General features: G+C 34.8%; 1 protein-coding gene across 3 annotated transcripts in view; it reads left to right on the top strand.

Annotated features, from left to right (window-relative positions):
- Window positions 1-22,473, top strand: part of LOC106137925 (stromal interaction molecule homolog) — a 41,081-nt gene extending 18,608 nt beyond the window's left edge. For 2 of the 3 annotated variants that reach the window (XM_060950381.1, XM_060950379.1), the window contains 10 exons: window positions 9,684-9,880; window positions 10,474-10,593; window positions 12,854-13,021; window positions 13,444-13,578; window positions 13,998-14,124; window positions 14,535-14,597; window positions 17,565-17,658; window positions 18,149-18,319; window positions 18,846-19,090; window positions 19,471-22,473. In XM_060950381.1, the coding sequence (XP_060806364.1) occupies window positions 9,684-9,880; window positions 10,474-10,593; window positions 12,854-13,021; window positions 13,444-13,578; window positions 13,998-14,124; window positions 14,535-14,597; window positions 17,565-17,658; window positions 18,149-18,319; window positions 18,846-19,090; window positions 19,471-19,625 (1,475 nt within the window). In that variant the 3' untranslated portion in view covers window positions 19,626-22,473. The remainder of the gene's footprint in view (window positions 1-9,683; window positions 9,881-10,473; window positions 10,594-12,853; window positions 13,022-13,443; window positions 13,579-13,997; window positions 14,125-14,534; window positions 14,598-17,564; window positions 17,659-18,148; window positions 18,320-18,845; window positions 19,091-19,470) is intronic. The other variant, XM_060950380.1, reaches the window with a different exon arrangement.
- Window positions 22,474-22,638: the final 165 nt, after the last annotated feature.

The raw sequence follows: 22,638 nt of genomic DNA, 5'->3' as shown, positions 1-22,638 counted from the left end.
TCAAAATTGTCGTGTGGTTCCCGGCACCAATGGAAAAAGGAATAGGACCACTCCATCTCTTTCTCATAGATGTCGTAAAAGGCGACTAAGGGGTAGGCGTTAATAAACTTGGAATTCTTCTTTTAGGCGATGGGCTAGCAACCTGTCACTATTTGAATCTCAATTCTATCTTAAAGCCAAACAGCTGAACGTGGCCTATTAGTCTTTACAAGACTGTTTTCTCTGTCTACCCCGCAAGGGATATAGACGTGATTATATATATGTATGTATTCTCATAGTAACTTCGCCAATGTCACGATCACTAACGGTAGCAATTTGCAATGAACGTCAAAATAAGCTCGCGGGACAATCGCAGTTATGACAGTTTCGCTTCAACTTGTAAAAACTATAAATCCCGTGGGATTTGTGAAATACCTACGTTTTGCAGGTCGCGCTTAATTCACACGGGCGAAGCTGCGCGTAAAAGCTAGTGTAATATATAGCAAGAAAACCTTTTTAGACATGCTTTTCCAATTATATCAAATGCTTAAAAAACATATGAATAAAACAAATAGAATTTATTTCTTTAAACTTCATTGCACAAAGTACAAATGTAAAGTACAATTGGCAGACTTAATGCTAGAAGCATTATCTACCAGCCAACCATTGGGTCTGACAGAGAACTTTTATGGTAATAATTTAATAAGCAATCAAAAATAAATGACGTCTACTGTATTTCACTGGTTCAGTTTGCGCCTAGAAAAATACAATGAGCAAAAACGTGACTAAATAGTTATGACTGAAATTAAAATCTAGGTGTTCAACACTTACCCGCAAGGGCCAAAAAGGGCGCCAAGGACTTTGGTCAAGTTATATTTACCCCCAAGAGGCTTATCTCTCGGGAGATTAAAAAACTCAACGCACCCATTTTACAAATATTTATTACGAGGATATTTGTAAGCAGAAGGAAGTATATATACATACATATATATAATCACGTCTATATCCCTTGCGGGGTAGACAGAGCCAACAGTCTTGAAAAGACTGATAGGCCACGTTCAGCTATTTGGCTTTATGATGGAATTGAGATTCAAATAGTGACAGGTTGCTAGCCCATCGCCTAAAAGAAGAATCCCATTATTTATTTATTTATTTATTTATTTATTTATGTACACAAAATTATATACAGGAGCATTCAATACAGTAATTATAGTACAAAGGTGCTACTTATCTCAAAAGAAATCTCTTCCAGTAGACCCATGAGAGGAGATATGAATTTTGGAGCGGTATGGCGTGTGCATAAATAACATTTAACTAAAGATACATGCTAATACTTACATAATTAAAACATGGAACAATTAAATAAATGACAGTAATAAACTACATAAACATACTAATATATATATATATAAATATATAATATAAGTCTATTTCGAGAGATAATAATCTTTAACTCGTCGTTTGAATGAAGAAAGAGTTTGGGAATCGCGAATATCATGCGGTAAGGAATTCCACAGACGTACAGCATGAGCAGAGAAGGAAAATGAGTAGAAGGAAGTCTTGTGGGTAGGAATAGTAAGAATGGTGCGCAAATGAGACCTGCAAGGAGAAGTACACGAATGACGGAAAGAGAAACGTTCTTTAAGATAGGAGGGAAAGGCGGGATTAAATAAAATATTAAAAAGAAGACAGAGGATGCGAGTATTTCTACGAAAGCGAATGGGAAGCCATTTCAGCTTAGTACGGTAAATGGAAACATGATCGTATTTTCTTAAGCCAAATATGAAACGAATACAGAGGTTTTGTAACCGTTCCAATTTATCCAGTAGCTCCTCTGTGGCATCAAGATAGCACGCATCAGCATAGTCTAGAATTGGAAGAATCAGACTCTGCATGAGAGAGACCCTTGTTTGAAAAGGTAAGAAATATTGAAGGCATCTTAGAGTATGAAAGGAGTAGTAGATCTTACGACTAACCTCCTTAATATGGGTCGACCAGTTAAGGTTTGAATCCATAGTAAGACCAAGGTTCCTTGCAGATTTGGTGAATTCAATTGAAGAGCCATTATAGTACAGGCTTGGCAAAATGTCAATGTTGATTTGATTACACATATAATAACTACCAATTATCATAGCCTTACATTTGACAGGATTAACCAAAAGACCATAACAATTTGCCCATTCAGAAACCCGATCAAGTTCCGCATTCATCTCCGCAATGGCTGTCAAGGAGTCCTTCTCTTTAAAATGACAATATAGCTGTAAATCATCAGCGTAAAGATGGTATTTGCATGTCAGTAGTTTAGAGACTGATGTTATGAATATCGAAAATAGCAACGGCGAGAGTATACCGCCCTGAGGAACACCAGCACTAAGTTTACACCAATCAGAAACCGACTCACCAACACGGACTAGCTGTGAACGGTCGCGAAGATATGAATCAAACCATGATAGGGAAGAGGGAGAGATATTACTTGACCGCAGTACGCCCAACAAAACGTCAAAGTCAATAGAATTAAATGCACTAGTGAAATCCAGTAACACAATCAAAGTGAGTGACTTATTTTCCATTGCCCAACGGATGTCGTCCGTTACATTAATTAGAGCGGTGGCTGTGCTATGTCCAGGTCTGAAACCAGATTGAAATGGGCTAATAAGATTATTTTTCAAAAGAAATGAAGAAAACTGGTTGTGTGAAAGATGTTCAAGGACTTTAGAGAGGTATGGTAAAATGGATATAGGACGAAGGTCAGAGAAGGATGAAGGATTAGAAGTTTTTGGCAATGGTATAACATTAGCTCGCTTCCAAGCTAAAGGAAACATACCCGATGAAAATGAATAGTTAAAGATGTGAGTTAGTACTGGTAGTAGTATGGGAAAAAAGTAAACTGATCATCTTAGAGCATACTAAGTCATTTCCCACTGCATCAGAGGAAATATGTTGAATAGCTTTAGTAACATCATCTTGAAGAACTGCAGAAAATTCAAAGGCAGGATAAGTGGAGGAGGGTACATCTAATAATTTGGAGAGAGTAGCTGATTTAATAGTTGGATCTAAACTGACAGGGGGTTGTGAGAAATGAATATTGAGATCGTTAAGGTTAAAATGAGCGAAAGTAGGAGAAGAGGATTTTCCCACACCAACAGACTTCAAAAATTTCCACGTCTCGGCAGGACTTCGATTCACAAGCGATTCGTGGAAGTAACGTCTCTTGGCGTCACGACATGAACGACTACACCGGTTGCGAAGCATCTTGTAAAATAGCAAATTACGTTCAGACGGATATCTCTTATATCGCCGTTTCGCTTTATCCCTGCGTGCCATCCACTCCTTAATTTCCAACGTAAGCCAAGGGGCAGGTTTATGCTTTACTTTGACACGACGCAATGGTGCATTGCTGTCAAATAACGTAAGAATCTTAGTGTTAAGAATTTCAACTTTTTTGTTTATATTATTCTCGTTGAATATTAAGGACCAATCAATGGTCAGTGAGTCCCTAGTCAATGCCTCCACGTCAATGCCCTTGAAATTTCGGACAGTTCGGTATTGTAACTTACGCTTAGGGGCACGAATTAGGTATGATAAGTAAAGGAGATCGTGATGTGAAAACGGAGCAGTAAGTTGACCATGACAGGCGACATTGACAAGAGAAGAGGTAATTATAAGGTCTAACAGGGATGGGACGATGCCCGGTGCATGATGTGTTGTTGAAAGTGGTAAGATATATAAATTATAAGAAGACACAATGTTTTGAATTTGCAGTGAACGAGAATCGTTTTTTATGAGACACGTATTAAAATCACCCATTATAACAATGTGTTCATAGATGGGACGAAGTTCATCTAAAAGGGAATCAAATGTACTGAAATAATTAATATGGAGACTGGGAGAATAAAATACCGCAAGAAGTACTTTAGCGTGAAGCATATTCAATTCAAGGAAAATAAATTCAGCAGTTGCTGAATAAATGGAGGGGGAACTGCGTAGAATTTTATAGGGAATTGAATTTCGGATGTAAACAGCGACACCACCACAAGCTGCACCAACTCTGTCATTGCGAATAAGGTTAAAATTATTTAAATCGACAAGAGACGAATGCAGTGAGGGTTTTAGGAAAGACTCCGAGACAAGTACTGCATCTAAATGAGCACAATCAAATGAGGTTACGAAATCAGGGAAATGCCCAAGGATACTTTGTGCATTTATATGTACAATGTTAAAATTTCGAGGATAGTCTGAAAATATCCTAGACAGATCATCGCATAATAGCTGTCCAGGTGTGAAATCCGTATCCGCACTAAGAAAACTACAAGAAGAAGACGAGCAAGAAAAATAACTCTCATTAAAATCCATAAAAAGACAAACAAAATATTAATAACATAAAAAAAAAATATATATATATAATGTTTATAAGCCTATCCCTTAGTCGCCTTTTACGACATCCATGGGAAGGGGATGGAGTGGTCCTATTCTTTATTTTTTATTGGTGCCGGGAACCACACGGCACTAGTAGTAGAAAGAAGTAGGAAGTATATATGTTGGCAAATATAGTTAAGGTATGATTCTCCAATTGGATTATAATAGTTACCGTACTATTTGCCAAAATAACAGTACAATACTATCACGTTTCAGTAGCCTCGGTAATATTCGTAATCTACCGCCGAATCAAAACTGATGATAACTTAATAATGTTATAACTATACTTACATATAATCACGTATTTACCTCTTACGAGGTAGACAGAGCCAACAGTCTCACAAAGCCTGAAAGGTCACGTTCAGCTAGCTGTATGGCTTAAAGATGGAATTGAAATTCAAATAGTGCCAGGTTGCTTATCATTCGTCTAAAAGAAGAATCCTAAGTTTATTAGCATATCCCTTAGCCGCCTTTTACGTCATCTATGTTGAAGAGATGTAGTAGTTCTATTTCTAAAGTGCTGAGAACCAAACGGCGTATAATCACTAAATAAAATCCAAAAACAAAATGTCTTGTCTTTGAATAAAACAAAATGGCGCGATCATAAGCTCAACCGCTCAAATATTTTCGCGCCATACAAAAATTAAACTTCTGCGCAGGTTCATAGGGGTGACTTATATTTTTTTTAATACTTTAATACAACAACAAACTGAATTATTACAATAACACTTGCTTAAATAACAGTAGCAGGTAATTATCAATGATTAACATAGTTGAGCTCAATTGAGATCTGCCGGAGTATTGTAATTGTATCTGATAAAGGTTACAATGGTTGTTTACTACGAATTAAGTAGCGATTACATACACTGGTTACAATGTTATCTTGAGATTTGAGGCCGGTGGTGTAGTGAAGCTTAGTGACCAGTCAAATAAATAATTTCGTGTGGTTCTCTTTCTCATGGATGTCGTCAAAGGTGACTAAGGGATAAACTTAGGACTCTTCTAAAGGCTAACAATCTGTCACATTTTGAATCTCAATTCTTGATGGCTTAAAAATCATCTTTAAGCCGTCCAACTGAACGTGGCTTCTCAGGTTTTATGAGACTGTTGGGTCTGTCTACCCCGTTAGGGATAAAGATGTGATAATATATATATATATAATATGATTTTAATTTACTCTTACCAAAGCGAACCTGAGTAGATTAAAGAATATTTAAGAGTAAGGATCATAAATAGACCAAAAAATATGAATTTAAATATAGCTACAAAAAGTTTTTTTCTAATGACTTTAGATACCTGCCTAATATATAAAAAAAAACCGTGGTTCAAACTCAAAAGTAAATTTGAACATACATCTTTATTTACATACGAGAATAGAAACCAACTAGCACTAGTTTAAAATGATTTTAAATGTTATTATAATGGCTATGACTCTTCAAAACTAAAATCATTATAACGTAGGTATGTATGTGGGATGTCGTCGCAAAAACTAAACGATTACGTAATATAATCGACTCGTCTAAAGTAGTACTTAAAATATTTACTTTTAAAAAAATGTACTTATTATAATTTTTAGGTTTTGAAGTTAATTTTTGGACAAAATATTCGGAGCCAAACTTATTTTTCATTTATTAATTTAAGTTCTATAGATTTAGGCGTCTCATTTAGTAATTTTTTTTTGTTAACTAATTCTTGCTCACTAAATTATACAGATTAGCACAATATGTTTTGATTTACTTAATGTTTGGTATCAATAATGTTCTTAAGTTTTTTTGTTTAATGAACAACCCTGAATTCAATATACTTTTTATTTCAAAATTTGAAAACCCAAATACTCATATTTCATGTCCAGACCAAGATACTAAACTTTGGATAGACATTAGACATGTCATCATTAAGAAACCATTTACAAATACAAATGTAGCCGAGGCCAAAGATTATTAAGAGTTAATAATTGTCTAAATGCTATTTAACAATTTTTTGTTTATAATTTGTCCTTTAGAACTTCCGTTGGCGATACATGGGAATCATCAATTTCGCACAATAGACATTGTCAATGTATATACATATACAATATATGTTACAAACATTTTGCTATATAGTTGTATGCTAACCTTGGGAGTACGGTAAACCACATAGAACATTTAATATTTTATTACATTATGAATCATTACTTATTTGAGTAAATACAATGAAGGCATTACTTTTATGAAATGGAGACTCTGTGATTTATTTCAAAAATTATGAATATAAAAGCAAATTATTCAAGGCACAATAAGATTTTGAACATTAAAGAAAAGTAAAAATTACGGATGAAGTAATTATATTATTTAAAAAATATAAGTAGAGTAATAGAAAAGAAAATCTGCAAAAGAAAATTAATACAACATCTGGCAATGCGAATAATATGTTTTGCTTTAGTGCATTATCTTATAGTGGTTAAGAAAATCGCGAATAAATAAAGCATAATTTGAACTTGATGCGCAGCCCAGAAATACAATGACATCCCGCAAGTTATTATTGCCTGAACCGTGTTATTAAACCGCGGCTTGAAGGATCACCAACATTTACAAAAGAACGAGGATATTTACTAAAAAAATATATACTTTTCGAAAGAAGTATGCAGGGATCGTGACAACTGGAAAAATGTTGTCTCTGCCTACCTCTCCGGGAAAGAAGCGTGTATATGTTATACTTTTCTACTGCCAGTAGTCTAAATGCGAAACTACAATTCAAGAGCCTAGTCTAAATATCTCTCTTATCTTTGTGTAGTCCCGGTAACACCCGCCACTGTTATGGCATACGAGGCCCGGGGTTTGCTTTTGAAAATTCTCCACTTTTTTTTGTTACAAGTACAAAGTATTTGTATGTTATTGACTTCTGTAGTTTTTCATTTATTTATTTACTAATTTATGTACACAGAAAACATCGAGACTGATAAACGCAAGAAACAAAATTACAAACGTTCATGTCATTATTATTTACAATTATTTTTTTAATTTTTATTTTTATAATATAACGATAATTAAAAACGAAAAATTTCTATGTAAGAAGAGTAATAAAATAACAAAAAAATCTACGTCTACTAAAGCCTAATCGTAACATGAGTCATAACCACATACATATTAAAATTTACTTTCTGTAGATCCATACATTAGAACTCACGACATACGAATCAATATTTTTTTTTTTGCAATACTAATATGACATCATTCTTTATATGACCATACGCCTACAATCGTTTATATGGAACATCGCTAATATCATCACCAACATGCATCTAATTTCAGTAAAATTTATCAACCGTGATTGATTTAGTAATTACACTTAAAATTTCCGATTAAAAACCGGTTTAAGATGTCGTCGTTTCTGTATTATAAATACAACACTGCTGCAAGCTATATTATGTTAATTCACACAATTTAGTTTGAGAGTATATTTTTAAATTAGGAATAGGAAATTCCAGTGATAAACGAAATCGTGGTGTCACTAATGTTACGTCATTGACTAGAGTGCGATTTGGTTCAGTCTAACTTAGCTCGTTACGGCGATGCGATGGTTCAATCTGTGTTGATTTGTGAACAGCCGTAAGCGCCAATGTGATGTGTTCAATATAAATGTTTGAGACTTGGCTCGCGCTCGGAGCTACGTACTTAGTTTACTTGCTGTTTAGTGGCCTTTATGTGGATTTGATTGATGATGGTAATAGTTCAGTTATAAGTGGTAATTGTGTCGTGTAAACGGTTCAACCTTTCCGGTGACCGTGAAAACGGATACAAGTGATGTCGATTTTGATTGGTCGCCGCTAAAGCAAATGTTTTTAATAAAGATGTAACGCTTGGTTTTGTCAAAAACTTGCGTCTGATTAAGATTTGGGACGACACTGATATAAAAAAAATTATGGCTTTGTATTTGCATGGGATATACTTAAGACCACGCCAGGAATTAGCAAATGACCGTTTTCCTGGCAGGCTAAAAACTAGATTTGCCCGTGGCTTTGCACTCGATATTTTTTCAATCTTAATCAAAACTTAAATTATTTAGCTTCAGGTAATCAAACCTGAATTTTAATATTTCGGTAAAATTAAAACATAAATTTAACTTGACAAAATGAATATTTTCTAAATAAGTGTATATGCCTATATAATGTATTATACATAGGCATGCTTATACGAAAATAATCTTAAACAAAAACACGGTTTTACAGGTAATAAATTTGACTTTAAGTGATGTTAACTTTAAGAGATGAGCTTAATAAAAGTTTGATTTCGAGATAATTTATAGATGAACTTGAAAACCCGGTGTTCGCAGGCGAAAACGGGTTGTCGTAAATGATGGCTAAAGTCCAATCTACACAATTGGAAATTAAATATCAGAAATCTACAATTAGTACTAGATTTATTTCCTTCTCGCCCGCAACATCGTCCGTCTTAAATCTATGTAAATTAAAGTTTATTATGTTATTCCAACTTCTATGTACCAGTTCAGAAAAGTTTCATGAAAATCTGTTCAGTAGTTTTGGAAAGAGTACATACACACACACACTTGCCAACTTATTAAGTAGAATTTTGTCTCATCTTTAACATTACTGCAAAGTTTCTTACTTGTACGGATTTGAATGAAAGAAATATTTACATGCCAGACGGAATTTTACCAGTGGCTCTAATATTGTCCATGTTATAATTATGATCATGACACTATATGAATTTATTCAGCGGTTGTAACCTTGATGCGTCTTCAACGATTTCACATAAATTTATTAGACTTATAACTTCAATTGAACTAGACAAGATGAACCGCATATTCATTCAAAGTGGAATTTAAAAATGAATGTGAATAAAAGTAATATTGTGTATCATACATATGTGTACGTTCATATTATTTTATTTTTGCTTTCGTACCTCAAAAGAATATGTAACGGTATCACTCGTGTATCTTTCTATCTTTCAGCTAAACTATGTACTTACATATTTCGAAAACCATATCTATACTAATATTATAAAGTTGAAGAAATAAAATTTCCATTTTTCCTGTTTACGTAGGAATAACCAAATAATTTCCTTTGCCAAGATCATTTATTGTCCAACATTGAAATAAATAGATTCTAACTAATATTACAAACATATTTTTAACTCAACAATGATATTATTCTCTCTCAAATTATAATTATTATAATTTTTCTAACTTGCTCGCTCAAGGCATAAAATAATCTCCGGAACTAGCTAAAATCATCGCAAACATCCATTACCAAGTGTGAGTATGTTAAAAAACATGGGCATTAATTCCAGAAGGCAGCCGATGGAAGGACTGGCTCCTCGCGTCCCTACTCCTCGGCGCGGTGGTGGGGGGATGGGCGGCGTTGCGTGCCGGCAGAGCTAGCAGGACTCAGGTGCAGAGGATGCTGCGGGACATGGAACAGCTGAGGAAGGCCGAGATGGCCTTGGATGATATGCAGAAGGAGTTGGAGAAGGCTAGGTTGGAACAGGTAAGAAACAAACATAATAACTTATAGATCTTCACCTAGAAAGTACAAAGGATCCTGCGTGATATGAAAATCTAAGAAAACCGAGTTGACACCAAATTATATGAAGTGGAAAATGAGACCAATACACTATAGTAACGGTGTTCAAATTGTTTTTAGTCTAAAACATGATGGCACCAAATTATGTGGTGTTGAAAATAAGACCGTGTAAAATAACTTGGCGGTGGGGGGTATGGACAGCTTTGACGAATAGCTGAGATGGCCTTGGACGATTTGCAGAAGGAGTTTGAGAGGGCTAGGTTTTTTTTTATAACTCCGTATGGGGGGACAAAGATATTGTATCTCGTATTCTTGAACAAAACCGAAAACTTATAAGACAGACAGGAATTTGCGAAGTCAAGATTGTACAAGTGAGAAACAAACTTTATAGTTGCAGTGTATTTTGCATGGAACTTATGCCATATAAAATGTCTGAGGATAGCACTTAATTTTGCTTGGAGTAATTTGGGAGTCTCATCCACATTTTCATTGACTTGTGTCTGGTTAAAATTTTTGTACTTTTTAAAATTATAATTAAAATTGTAAAATTTTTACAGGAAAGTGCGACTACAGAGAAGAAGAATTTGGAGAAGAAACTAAGGGAAGCTGGCGATACGCCACTTCTAAACTCTGCCTCATCAGATTTAGAGGTGACACAGCTCAAGGCTGAAATAGAGGTAATTTCTTCATCATCTCTCATTAACAGCCCCGTTATTAATGAGTCTTGACAAGGCATATTTCTCATCTCTCTCCTTCTATCATTTCGAAAAGCCAAAGAAATAGAAAGAGAAGTTTCGTGAAGAAGAGGGGCAGGCCAATCTCTAGTCTCCACTGATGGATTCTACTTATTCCCACAGTGGTAGTAGAGGTACAGTCTACTGGTGATAAAGTCGCCTACACAGAAAAGCTCACCTCTATGGGTTATGTTTTTTCTGCGGGCGAATGTAAGTACTTTCTCTTAGTATTACCAGAGTTATTTACATCTAAGTGTTTCCTGGTATATATTATATTGCGGTAACTGCAACTATATGCATGCCTGTTTCCCGTAGTGGTAAGCAAAGACTAAATTTAGCACTTGCTATGACTATAACAGATTTCACTATCTTTTAACACATTTTAGAACATATGGCAATAAAAGTAAGCTGATAAGCAAATAGTATAAGTATAGTAAACAAATTAACTTACAAATAATTTGCTTCATGTGCTACATGTCGTGACTGTAATTTTATCTGAAATTGCAATTTTACATACATATATATACAATATACATATAGTATGTACGATCGCGTTCATATCTGCAGTCATAGTTTTAAAATTCTTACGGGTTAAAATAGCGTGCACTGTGGTTCCACTAGATTCACACACACATGCATATTTAAAAAGAATAAATTTTCCATCAAATGAATACGGTCTTTAAAACCAATGATTACTAAGTAAAACAGTTTATTATTCTATGACATATAACATAACAAAACAGAAAGAGACGGTAATCAACAATTGCCGAACTGGGCCCGATAATTGTCGATCGAGATATCGTCGTCTCTCATTATTTGCATAAGATTTGCCTATAGAGGGAAGCCTGCGACTGCCAGACTTATGTCATTTCAATAAGGTTGAAAATCTGTCTGCACACGACCCTAACATAGGTAGTGGTTCCTTTGAAAGTTATTGGGTAGCAATTTTATTACTTCGTGTGAGCAAGTGAGATCTAAGATATATTAGATAATCTCGCTTGCTCACACTCGCTTGTTCTAGTTACTAGCGTTTTTTTTTGTGATATCTAAGAATTACAATACCCGTGTTTCAAACACGGGAATCAGCAAGAAATATTAAACAAGAGGGAGCAAAATAAAACATTCAATAATTAAAATTAGTAAATTTTATTGAAACAGTTTACCTATAGTTTTGTTTACATATTGATGATTAATAAAGCTATACATACAGCATATTGCACTAATTGTAACATCTACTTATCTCCTGTTATTAAGGTTACAGCTTAATTATTCGTTTTCATAAAGAAAAGATATTGAAGCTGTCCTTAAAATACTATCTAAGTAATTAGTAGTTTTAATATAAACTGGCAGAACCTTTCACGCACTATATGGACTCGATGCACAGGGCGGTTGTCTTGCACAAATGATATTGTTGGTATATCATCAATCGGATAAATACACCGCACAGTTGGTAACATGGTTTCTTCCAGCACTTGCACATAATGAGCAGCTGTAGCGCGTCCTGCTATCCACATCTGTTCCCCAGATCCAGCAGCACTCATCCAGCCCCACATATTTACAGATATGCGTCCAGACTCCATATTTTTTTCTTCATACCGAGTTGCATTTCTTCGCCATAAATGAAGCCTACCGTGTTGCGATGACGTAAACGAACTTTTCGTCCGTAAATATCGCTTTTTTCCAGTCAAAATCCAAATACGGCCGAGCAAATTCTAAACGTTTTTGCTTATTTATTTCGGATAAATACGACTTTCTTGCTGGCTGTCTGTGGTGTAGTCCCTCACGGTGCAAACTCGTCGAACAGTAACCACTGATGTTTCGAACTGTTCCGCAAATATTCTGGTCGGTATGAAGCCATTATTTTCGTACTGTTCCACCATGGATCTCCGCTATGTGGCGTGTCGCTGTGTTGATTAGCGGACGACGGCCGCTGCGCGGTCTACTTTTTACACTACCCTCTTCTTAATGGCGCGTTACCCAACGCTTTACCGCTTGTTGTTTATTGTGTTATTTGTGTGAATGTGTGAGTGATAGCAGCGGTGCAAGCAATAAAGTTTTGCGAACTATGACTGCAATTATGAACGCGACCGTACATGCTTACTCCTAGGCTGACTCAACCTTTCAAAATACGAAATGACATAATAATAATAACCAGGAGGATAATGATGTGACTCCATTCCATATACATCATTTAAATTTTCAGATGTTACGCGCAGAACTGAGACGCGCAGAAGGCGAGCTTGAAGACAGATGTTGGGCCCCGCCCCCAGGTCTTCAGCAGTGGTTGCAATTAACCCATGAAGTTGAAAATCGCGCATATTTGAGGAAGAAACAACAAGCTGACTTGCAACTACAGCAAGCTAGAGAAGCTGTAAGTATCCGGCTTGAAGGACTAATCATAGGTTTGGAGTCCACATCCCGATCTATAACAGAGATTTCAATGACTTATTAAGTATCCGCATCTATTTGAGGAAAAAACAGCAGGCGGACATGCAATTGCAGCAAGCTAGAGAAGCTGTGAGTATCCGGCTTGAAGGACTAATTACATATTTAGGACATTTGTGTACTTGTTATCGGCAGTGTCAGTAGTATTATAAATACTACTAACTAACTAAGAAATAGATTTTCAAAACCGAAAACTTATACGGACTTGAGTTTGCTTAAATTATTAATTCGTACTTAATAAAAAGAAATGGAATTAAGTGTTTTCGTAGTAAGTAGTATATTTCAGTCAAAGAAATTTTTTTTTCTTTGTTATTCAATATTAAATAGTATAATTTCTCTACATTTCAGTGCGAGAAACTACGCAAGAAGCGGTCAAGTTTGGTTGGCGCCTTCGTTTCTACGCACGGGAAGTCCATAGATGATGTCGACCGTTCTATAGTTGAAGCTCGCACTTCGCTCAACGAAGTCACGCAGGAATTACAAGTAAGTTAAATTTTGGCACGGCTTTATACATAAGATATGTAGTAGTTAAAATACCTTAAATGCTAGAAGAGACTTAAAATGAAGGTTGGAAATATACAGTCAACTACTACATATTATAACTGATCTGCATGGAACTCTATAACGCAGTTACCAAACGAATTTGGTTAGGTTTATATAGTTGACCGTAGCTTGACGCAATCGGGTAATTTCTGAGGTAACGACAGATTAAGACCACGACGTCCCCTCCGGGAAAGAGACTTTATGACGCCATTGATAAAGGGCATAGATTCGGATCCCACCGCTGTCACCAATAAAGTGTTTTACTGCAAGACATCAATTGTTCCATTTGATTTTTGTACAAAGTTCAAGTGTTTGTATGTTGACTTCGTAAGGTTTATAATAATGCACCGTAATTTTAGGAGCGTATGCACCGATGGAAGCAAATCGAGCGGCTGTGCGGCTTCAACATCATCAACAACAACGGCTTGCAGTTCCTCGAGAGTACACTCTATAGGAACCTCAATGGGCGCCCCGGTGGCAGCAGGGGTATGCATCATCCTACTCCTCATATTTTCTCACCTCCAGAGACAGAGAAGGTGGTTCATCAGATCAGACCAGGGCTTCGATTCACGCATTTATTCTCTTAAACATGGCAGAGTAAGAGAAAGTTAAGATAAGACATGCCTTATTAAAGTTCGTGAGTTGTCCTTGGTGTAAAGTTAGAGGGCTTGTTAAGAAAAGAAACGCTACTTTGACGATTAGTGGACACATCGTAATGAATTTTCTTTCTCCTGGCGTCAATCACGATTACATCCTCACCTCTCTGAAAAAGAAAGTGGATCGGATGTGTCACGAAGCGCTCCCTTCGCGACCTTTTCAGAGTCTCCCCATAAATGATGAATTAACAAGGACAAATTCCAGGCTAGTTATATATCAATTTAATTCTTCATTTTCAGCTCGCATTAGCAGCTCCCAAGACGATCTGAGCGTGGGCGATGACGCGTCCATATGCGGGTCAGGTAAGCAGGAGGACCTCACTCTGTTACACGACCACATTGACTGAGACCTTTGACACCATGATCGAGTCTTCTGTTGTCGAACGTCCTAGAAATACGAGTTTCTCTTAGTAATTCTTCGTAGTTCTCATATTTTTTTTTGGTGAGAAATCAAAAATAAAAGTATAATGATATGCGTGAACATCACAGAACTAGGCAAGATTTACATCAGTTTTTATTAGTTACAAATATCCACATAGTACTTTTATTTTTGGTTTAAATGTTAGAAAATATGTGTGTTTGTCAGAGAAGTGTACGCGATTAGTTTTTTTTTATTCTTTGGTTTGAATTATAAAAAAATATCTTAATTACATTAGAAGCATGCAAGATTTGCTCCCGTTTTACATAATATCCTTATTGTACTGTTACTGTCTACGCGCAAGGGATATAGACGTGATTATATGTATGCATGTACAAATATAATAAGAAAAACGCGCGGAAACCACTAAACGGATTTAGGTGAAATTTGCATTAAAAATATTTTTGAAGTTCCCACGGGTGTAAAGCCGCAGGCGAGAGCAAATTTTTTTAATATAGCTTACTTTTATTATGTCGCTTAATATTTATTTTGTTAGATATTGAGTTTATGCATGCTGTAATGTAAATAGCCGCTTATGTGTACATATTATGTTGCATGCAGACACCATTTATATGTAATTTTTGTGTTTCTTTTTGCGCTCATAAAATCTAATAATTGCTAGTTTTGTATTGAGATGGAATCAGATGTTTCAAATTAATTGCCTTTAAAATTAAATGTACTGACAGGATAATAGTTAAAAAAAAACCTAATTACCATCTTTATCACAACGCTAGTTGATTATGAGGACTATTTTTTTAAATTATTTCTTTTTCTATGAATCCCTTAATATTTTTGTGAAAATCTTGATGATAACATTTTAATTATGTTTGTATTTTATAACGTCGATAAACCTTAGGTTTTAATCGGAATGTTAAAGACAAGTTTGTAGAATAAATTCTAACAATTTTAATAAAAAAATGTTACCCTTTTTCGCACTGTGGAAGGCAGCTAAAATCTTCTACAAAACTTAATATTTAAAATGTTGTAAGAATAGGTAGTTTGTTAATTAAATATAGTTAGGCCAAAGGCCTGAAAACTTTGCCGACCAGGTGAAGTATAATATCTATAAAATAATTTTATATTATATTTGGTATTTTTACATAATTTATTAAAGTGATAAACTAGGTATTTAATATAAAAATATTAACAATAAATTGATAAATTTATATCCCTTGGTACTTAGTGCTCAATATTTTTTTTTACAATCGTACTTAATTGTTTTAATCCTCTCTCTTTCTATGCATTGCCATAGTTCCTGATTCAGATCTGAATGTCCCGTTCTGAAACTACCAATTAAGTCTTTTGTAATAACTTATTTTTAGCGTTTAAGATTTCTGTATTTATAAAAACTTTTCTATTCAATAAATGTCTGCGGAAAGTTGTTGCCATCACAATCGGTAGGAAGCTTTCAGGCATTTTATTTTAAATATTATGAAATGTAATATTATTACAATTTTCACAATAAATCATCAAATCATTGTCTACAATTTTTTACAGCACTAGCCTAATTTTGATTGTGTTTTCAAACCAAACAAGCATGTATGAAATATTTTATTTTTCAATAACAATATATATAATAAATAACAGAATAGTTTTAAATTATGTAGGTTAGTTTTGAAATGACAGCTGTATATTGAGTACGGTCGAGCAAGACTTCTTATTTTTGGTGTGGGGGTTTTATGCATGATAAATGTAGTGCCTAAAGCATTATCTTCGATGAGAGAGACAAGGTCTGCGTTGAATATAGGAACACTTAGTCTATCTTTATCCCAAGATAAAATTATTTGTTGTAACTTCCCATTTTATATAATCTACTTGTATGTACAAACTTTGGCTTCTTTAACTAATTAACTTTTATGTTTTTGCTTAGACATGTATTTTGTCTTATATTCGAAGGTGATAAAATATCCTTTACATTCGTATACAGTTACGTGTGGAAGCTTGTGTTAATCAAGTGATCTCAAAAAAATACATAGCAATATTTATTTTCCTTTGCACGTTTGAAAGCTTTTGACGATTGTGATTTTGTTTTATTTATTTTGCCCTACTTCAAACGCGTATGCAATCCATTAATCCAATATTTCAGAATGATATTTATATGTATTATATAAATATCATTCTGAAATATTGAATGAACTTATAAGTTAGTTTTCTGGACAGCAAAAACACAAAGAAAAAAAAAGGAGGCAAAGTACATATCTCTTAAATTTTAGCTGTCTTCCAGATATCCTGTAAAATAATTACAGTATTTTAACTAGGATTCGTGACTAAAATTGCCCTTCTGTCATCCATGTGACTAAAGCACTTTCATTTTTATGAGCATTGAAACATATTTAATTTTGTATACGCGTTTGACCCCCTCTCCCTTTTTACCTGTGTTATGTGACCATAGACTAGACGCGCTTTCAGTGTATTTTTTTTTTTGTGAAAACAATCGTCGATGCTTCAGGTAAGATAACTTTATGGTAGACTAGACATGCTTATATCGCATAATGATTGCTAGTATTCATTTCCATACATATTTCATACATGCTTTTTGGTAGAAATTAACGCTTTAAATTAGGTAACAATTTTTTTTTATAAATATATGATGTGGGGCAAACGATGATATTTCGAAAGTTCGGTTGCAAAATCTTATGCAACGATAGTAAATGTATTTTTTATAAGTTTATCATTTATTTTATGAAACGAATAGGTATATCTGTACAATTTCAAGCTTGTTTTTGCTAGGCATGAGGTTAGTGCAAGTTTGAAATATTGATAATAGGTTTTTTTTAAGTCTAACTCAAACATAATTTCGCGCCTTATCTCATAAAATTAAGCTGTAGGTTCATAGATTGTTTACATTGCAGTGGCGGACAATTTCGGGTGGCGAGAAGATTCGTCCGGCAGCGAGGAACCGGACGCCCCGCACTACCCGTTAGATCTGCGGCTTGCGGAAGCCAGGTAAAGGTTCTTTTTTTACACCTTAAAAAAAACCAGTCATTAAAACTATGTGTTCCATAATTTTGCGATGCGTTGGCCATCGTCACATATTCAAGTTCTAGAAAATACCATTTCAATGTAATTTTGGATTTAAATAAAACTTAATATGTTAAACAGTTGGAAGGGTTATTGGCTGTGTTAGTCTGAAATTATAAATGTATCATGTTTATATCATGGACACGTACATATGTATGTTGGAAGAATGATATCTCACGAGATGATGAAACTAAATAAGAGGTAGAATTAAAAGTTAATATTAAATATTATAAAAAACCTTTTTTGTCTTTGATTATAAACAATTGAAGACAATAAATGACGTCGGCCGGTAGAAAAAAATACTTAATACTTCAATGATTTCACAGTTCACATCATAAGCATATCAACTTCAAGGAATAGTTTCCATGCAAAGAATTTAATTTGTACCATCCTGTAGTCTTAGAGTTTCTTTCAGAATGCAGCTAGAGGAACGCCTGGCGCAAGAGGCACGGGAGCGAAGTCTCCGGCCTGATGACAAGAAGCTGTCTTCGGAGGAAATGAGGCTGAACCGCCTCAATGAAGTCCGGAAGAGTCCCGTCGATGACAGACGGAGAGATCAAGTGTCTTTTGTTTTGGGAGGCGACAAGTGAGTTCTTTTTGTCACTTAACCCCTTTGACTAATAGTTTAACGCAGCTCTATAAAAGCAAATAACGGAATGTCTAATAAACTTGTGATTCTTGTAGGCGATGGCCTACTAACAACCTGTCACAACTTAAATTTCCAATTCCATCATAAAGACAATACAGTTGGACATTTAGTCTTTTTAAGACTATTGGCACTGTCTACTCTGCAAAGGATATACACGTGATTATATGTATGTGTGTGTGCAATAAAGTCTGAATAGTGATCTGATTTTAATTATGAACTGAGTTAAATGGCCGACTCGTCTACTGATATAAAGTTTCAAACTTCGGTTAGAAGAGTCGTAGACTATAGCCGGCGAGAAATGCTATATCCCATTTTAATAAACATTTTAATATGGTTTAATGAGTCTTCACTAATTTTGTCCAAAATATGGTCCTACCAGTTGGTGAGGAGCATAAGAGGAAACTAGAAATCTATCCTCAGGATATATCAATAAAGTTTTAACCTAAAAAATCATCGTTTACAGCGTAAACTGGACGGGCGAGGATCTCTCCCGCGCGGAGTTGCTAACTCGCGCCGTCCACTCGCAGTCGCAGCCGCAACTCCGCGCCTCGCTGCGGAGCGCGCCCGGGGCTCCGCTGCCGCCCCCGAGGCGACCTTTATCTTCGGGGACTATTGTGCGGTCGAGGAGTACCGATGTCGTGGCGTTAGCTGATGATCCAAGACCGCCACCTAGGCATCCCTTCGTTAAGCAGAGGACGTTGGCCGAAGGTAAGAACTTAAAGATGATCAGGGAACCATTTCCGCCCCCAGACAATCTGGGATTGATGACCTCATAATGGGAGTCCACTGTGGCCCCCAGGACTTCTTCATCTTCTTCAGGGACTGTTGTACGGTCGAGGAGTACAGATGTTGAGCCGTTGCCTGAAGGTTCTTTGGGTTGTTAAATGGCGCGCTATTAATAAAGTAGTGACCAATTTACAAGGGCGTTTATAGCCACAAGATCTGAGCGGTTGACGCAATTACGAAAAATATCAGAAGGGCTGATCTGAAATAGGTAACGCTAAAAACGACTCGTTATCTCTTTTAAGCTACAGCCGATTTCTAAAGATACCAAAGTCAAATTGAAATACACGAATACAAATTTCCAGGTGCAATTTATGGCGACGTCCCAACGCCGTCGAGCAATACGCCACCCGAAGAGGAATCGACTGATTCCTCCCTAATGGAGGACGAAGGCGTACCCAAGTCGAGAAAACGCCGCATACACTTGCCCTTTGGCAAAAAAGCCAAAACTCCAGCGTGACAATGCGTGAGACAGCTTAGCTGCCCCGCGTCGGCGGCATTTTAGCTGCCACAGTGAATAAGAGTGTTTGCAATAATCATACAGCATCAGCAACGAAAACGATTTTCTATGTTTAAATATCATTATGTGCAAGCCAACTTAATGCCTTTTAAAGGTTTAAAGTGATGACTACAATGCGGTTAAACGTAGGTATCTCGCACGCTTGCAATGTTAGTTAAGCGGTGATTTCATATCGATATAAACCATTCATCATTACATAAAATCCTGTTGGATGGCGATGTTGCGCGAACTAAACTATTTAGCCATGACTTTGTATTTGTGTTTGATTTAATAGTCCGTAAATTCTAGTTTTTAAAACACATGTGAGCAATTTATGTTTGACCTCAATTGTGCAAAGTCATGAGCAATATATTTTTTTGGCGTTGATGCCTGGTTGTCATAACTGTTTGTTATTCTATTAGAGAATTATTTAGATTTTGTCAGTTTGAATATTTTATTTTGCTATCTTCAGAAGACTCATGATCTTAAATAATACAACAGTTCGCAAAAATAGAAAGATCCGCATTTTTCCGAACAGGTACCATTTTGATAGTTGAATATTTTAGATAATTTTAATCTTTTTTTTTGTTAGTTTGATTTTTTTTTATTTTATTTATTTATCAAAATTTGCGATGTATTTCAATAATTTCCTTTTTTTACAACGATAAGTATTTCTAATTTTTTTTTTAATCTCAACAACTTCATCCCCATGTTTTTTTATAATTATAATAATAACGAAACTTTAGATCAATTGTATCGTTAATGCCTTGATGCGTAGATATAAGTGATATGTAGGATTGTTATTAACATATTTGTGAAAAGTTAAATTCCTCTAAACTAAATGGGATTTGACTATATAAAGTATTGACCATGGTTTGACCAAATTGCAATGCATATGCGTTGTCTCGTTCTTTATTAAATCAGAAAATGCAAATAGACGAACAATAATTCATGTTGTAGTATTGATTACCTACTTGTGAACATCTTTTTTTATAACTGTTTGAATAAATTCGTGTTTAAAAGCTGGTTTATCATGAAATCAATTTTACGTCATGTTGCAAACTTCTGAGAATTTAATTTGTGACATTTCGATATTTTTTTATAAAAACGATAAAATTAAAATAGCAAATTAAATTTTGAGAAATGTTTTATATGTTGTAACTATGAATAAAGTCTCGCAGTATATATTTGAATAATTATATTTTCAAAATAATATTTGACCAGCGGCTTCTGTCGAATTGAAAACAAAAAATAACAGCTATCAATAGTAGGTAGAATATCATCCTAGGTAATTAGTAATTACAATATTAAGATGAAACTTCATTTCTAAATATACCTGCCTGTTTTCACCGATATTACTGGAGCAAATTATTTTCATAAAATCTTATATCTGTCTCTTCTATACCCGTTACGATCACAGCTCTTTTAAAAAGAAAAAAAATCTAAATTTTTTCAAAATGAAGCTTCGGTGAAAACAACACATAGAAATGATAAAATTTGCTGAACTGGACCACAATTACCTTTATATTGATTTGTGGAAGTATGCTCTCAATAACATTATCATTGTATGTCATTCCCTGTTTGTTTGTGTAGCAATACCCTTAGCTGTATGATTAATTTAAGGCGATTTGGTGCTAATAGACAGACTGAAACCGTGCATGGCTCAAATTTTGTATAAATTTTTGAATGGCTGTATTTGAAGATTTAGGAAATTAATACGCTGCCATTATATCAGTTATATTATTATTATTTTCATTTTTAGTTATCCGTTAAAATGTAACATTGCAATTCATCAATTAACGATTGCATAATTTTTTTGAACTAGTATGACTATAGTACTTAAATGACTTGTTTTAGAGTACAAATTAAGGAGTTTGATAAATAAAAGTAACTACTGTACTAGATTAACCGCTTCTTGAATGTATCCGTTCGCACCTGTTTGGCACAGAATGTGTGAAGCAACAATTAACACGTGGTTTACTTGCGTTCTTTTTACATTTCTGTTAAATCTACAAAATTAAAAGTCCGTTCTATAAGTCAATTCTAATTTGTATTGTATGTAGGTACAAATTGAAAAGTCAACTGAAAGCGAATGAAGTTCCTCATTGATTACAATTTCATTATTTACTCACACGCTATATACGTAATAATGTACAAAAAATATCGAAATAGCAGACATATATCTAGCTAGATACCGCCAGTTCAATGAAACTATCCAATCTGAATGAAAAAGGTGTCTAAAGATGTTAATGTATTTTAAGTGTACGGGAGGTAACCTCTTATTCCAACCATAAAGATTTTAGTGATACAGCACAACACAGACATCACATCAGATATAAAGCTTTAGAAAAGTTGTGCATTGACCGCCATTTTGGCACGCGATGACACTCGCGGGGACTAGCTAGATCTGTGATTTGAAGAAATATAAAAAAAGCGGTGCAAGGCCTGTAAATTAAATAATTTAACACGATTCTTATTACTACAGGTTCACACGGCTCAGGAGATAACTGGCCCACGTCCCATACATCAATTCAAGGCGAGGTGGCACAATTATCTCCTGAGCAAACTGTACTTACCATGAGGTCTAATTTGTGATGATGTAACTCCGTGTATTTTCTTTCATCTTCCAAATGGATTTTTGATCTTCCATGCGGATTAAATTATCTCAAAGTAGATTTACATTTAGAAGTTTATCCCGATGTAAATGTTTTAGAAACCCCAGATCTGACTTTGTGTAACAAAAGACATAACGTGATACCTAAATATACCTATTGTTACATTTTTGAAAGTTAATAAAGTGATCTTTCGAAAAAAATGTTTTTATTATTATTAAATGATCATTGATCAATGTTACCATTCATACTAAAAATACATTTTGGCTCTCATAATATAAGCTATGCTTCAAATTGCGAACAGAAATTAATGACTGCAAAATTCGTGTCAATTTTTTAATTTCTAGGTTCAACATCATGCA

Source organism: Amyelois transitella, chromosome 21 (genome assembly GCF_032362555.1).
Source record: "Amyelois transitella isolate CPQ chromosome 21, ilAmyTran1.1, whole genome shotgun sequence".
NCBI classification, from domain to species: Eukaryota; Metazoa; Arthropoda; class Insecta; order Lepidoptera; family Pyralidae; genus Amyelois; species Amyelois transitella.
The sequence above is the reverse complement of the archived record's forward strand: the minus strand, read 5'-3'. Positions and strand labels throughout refer to the sequence as shown.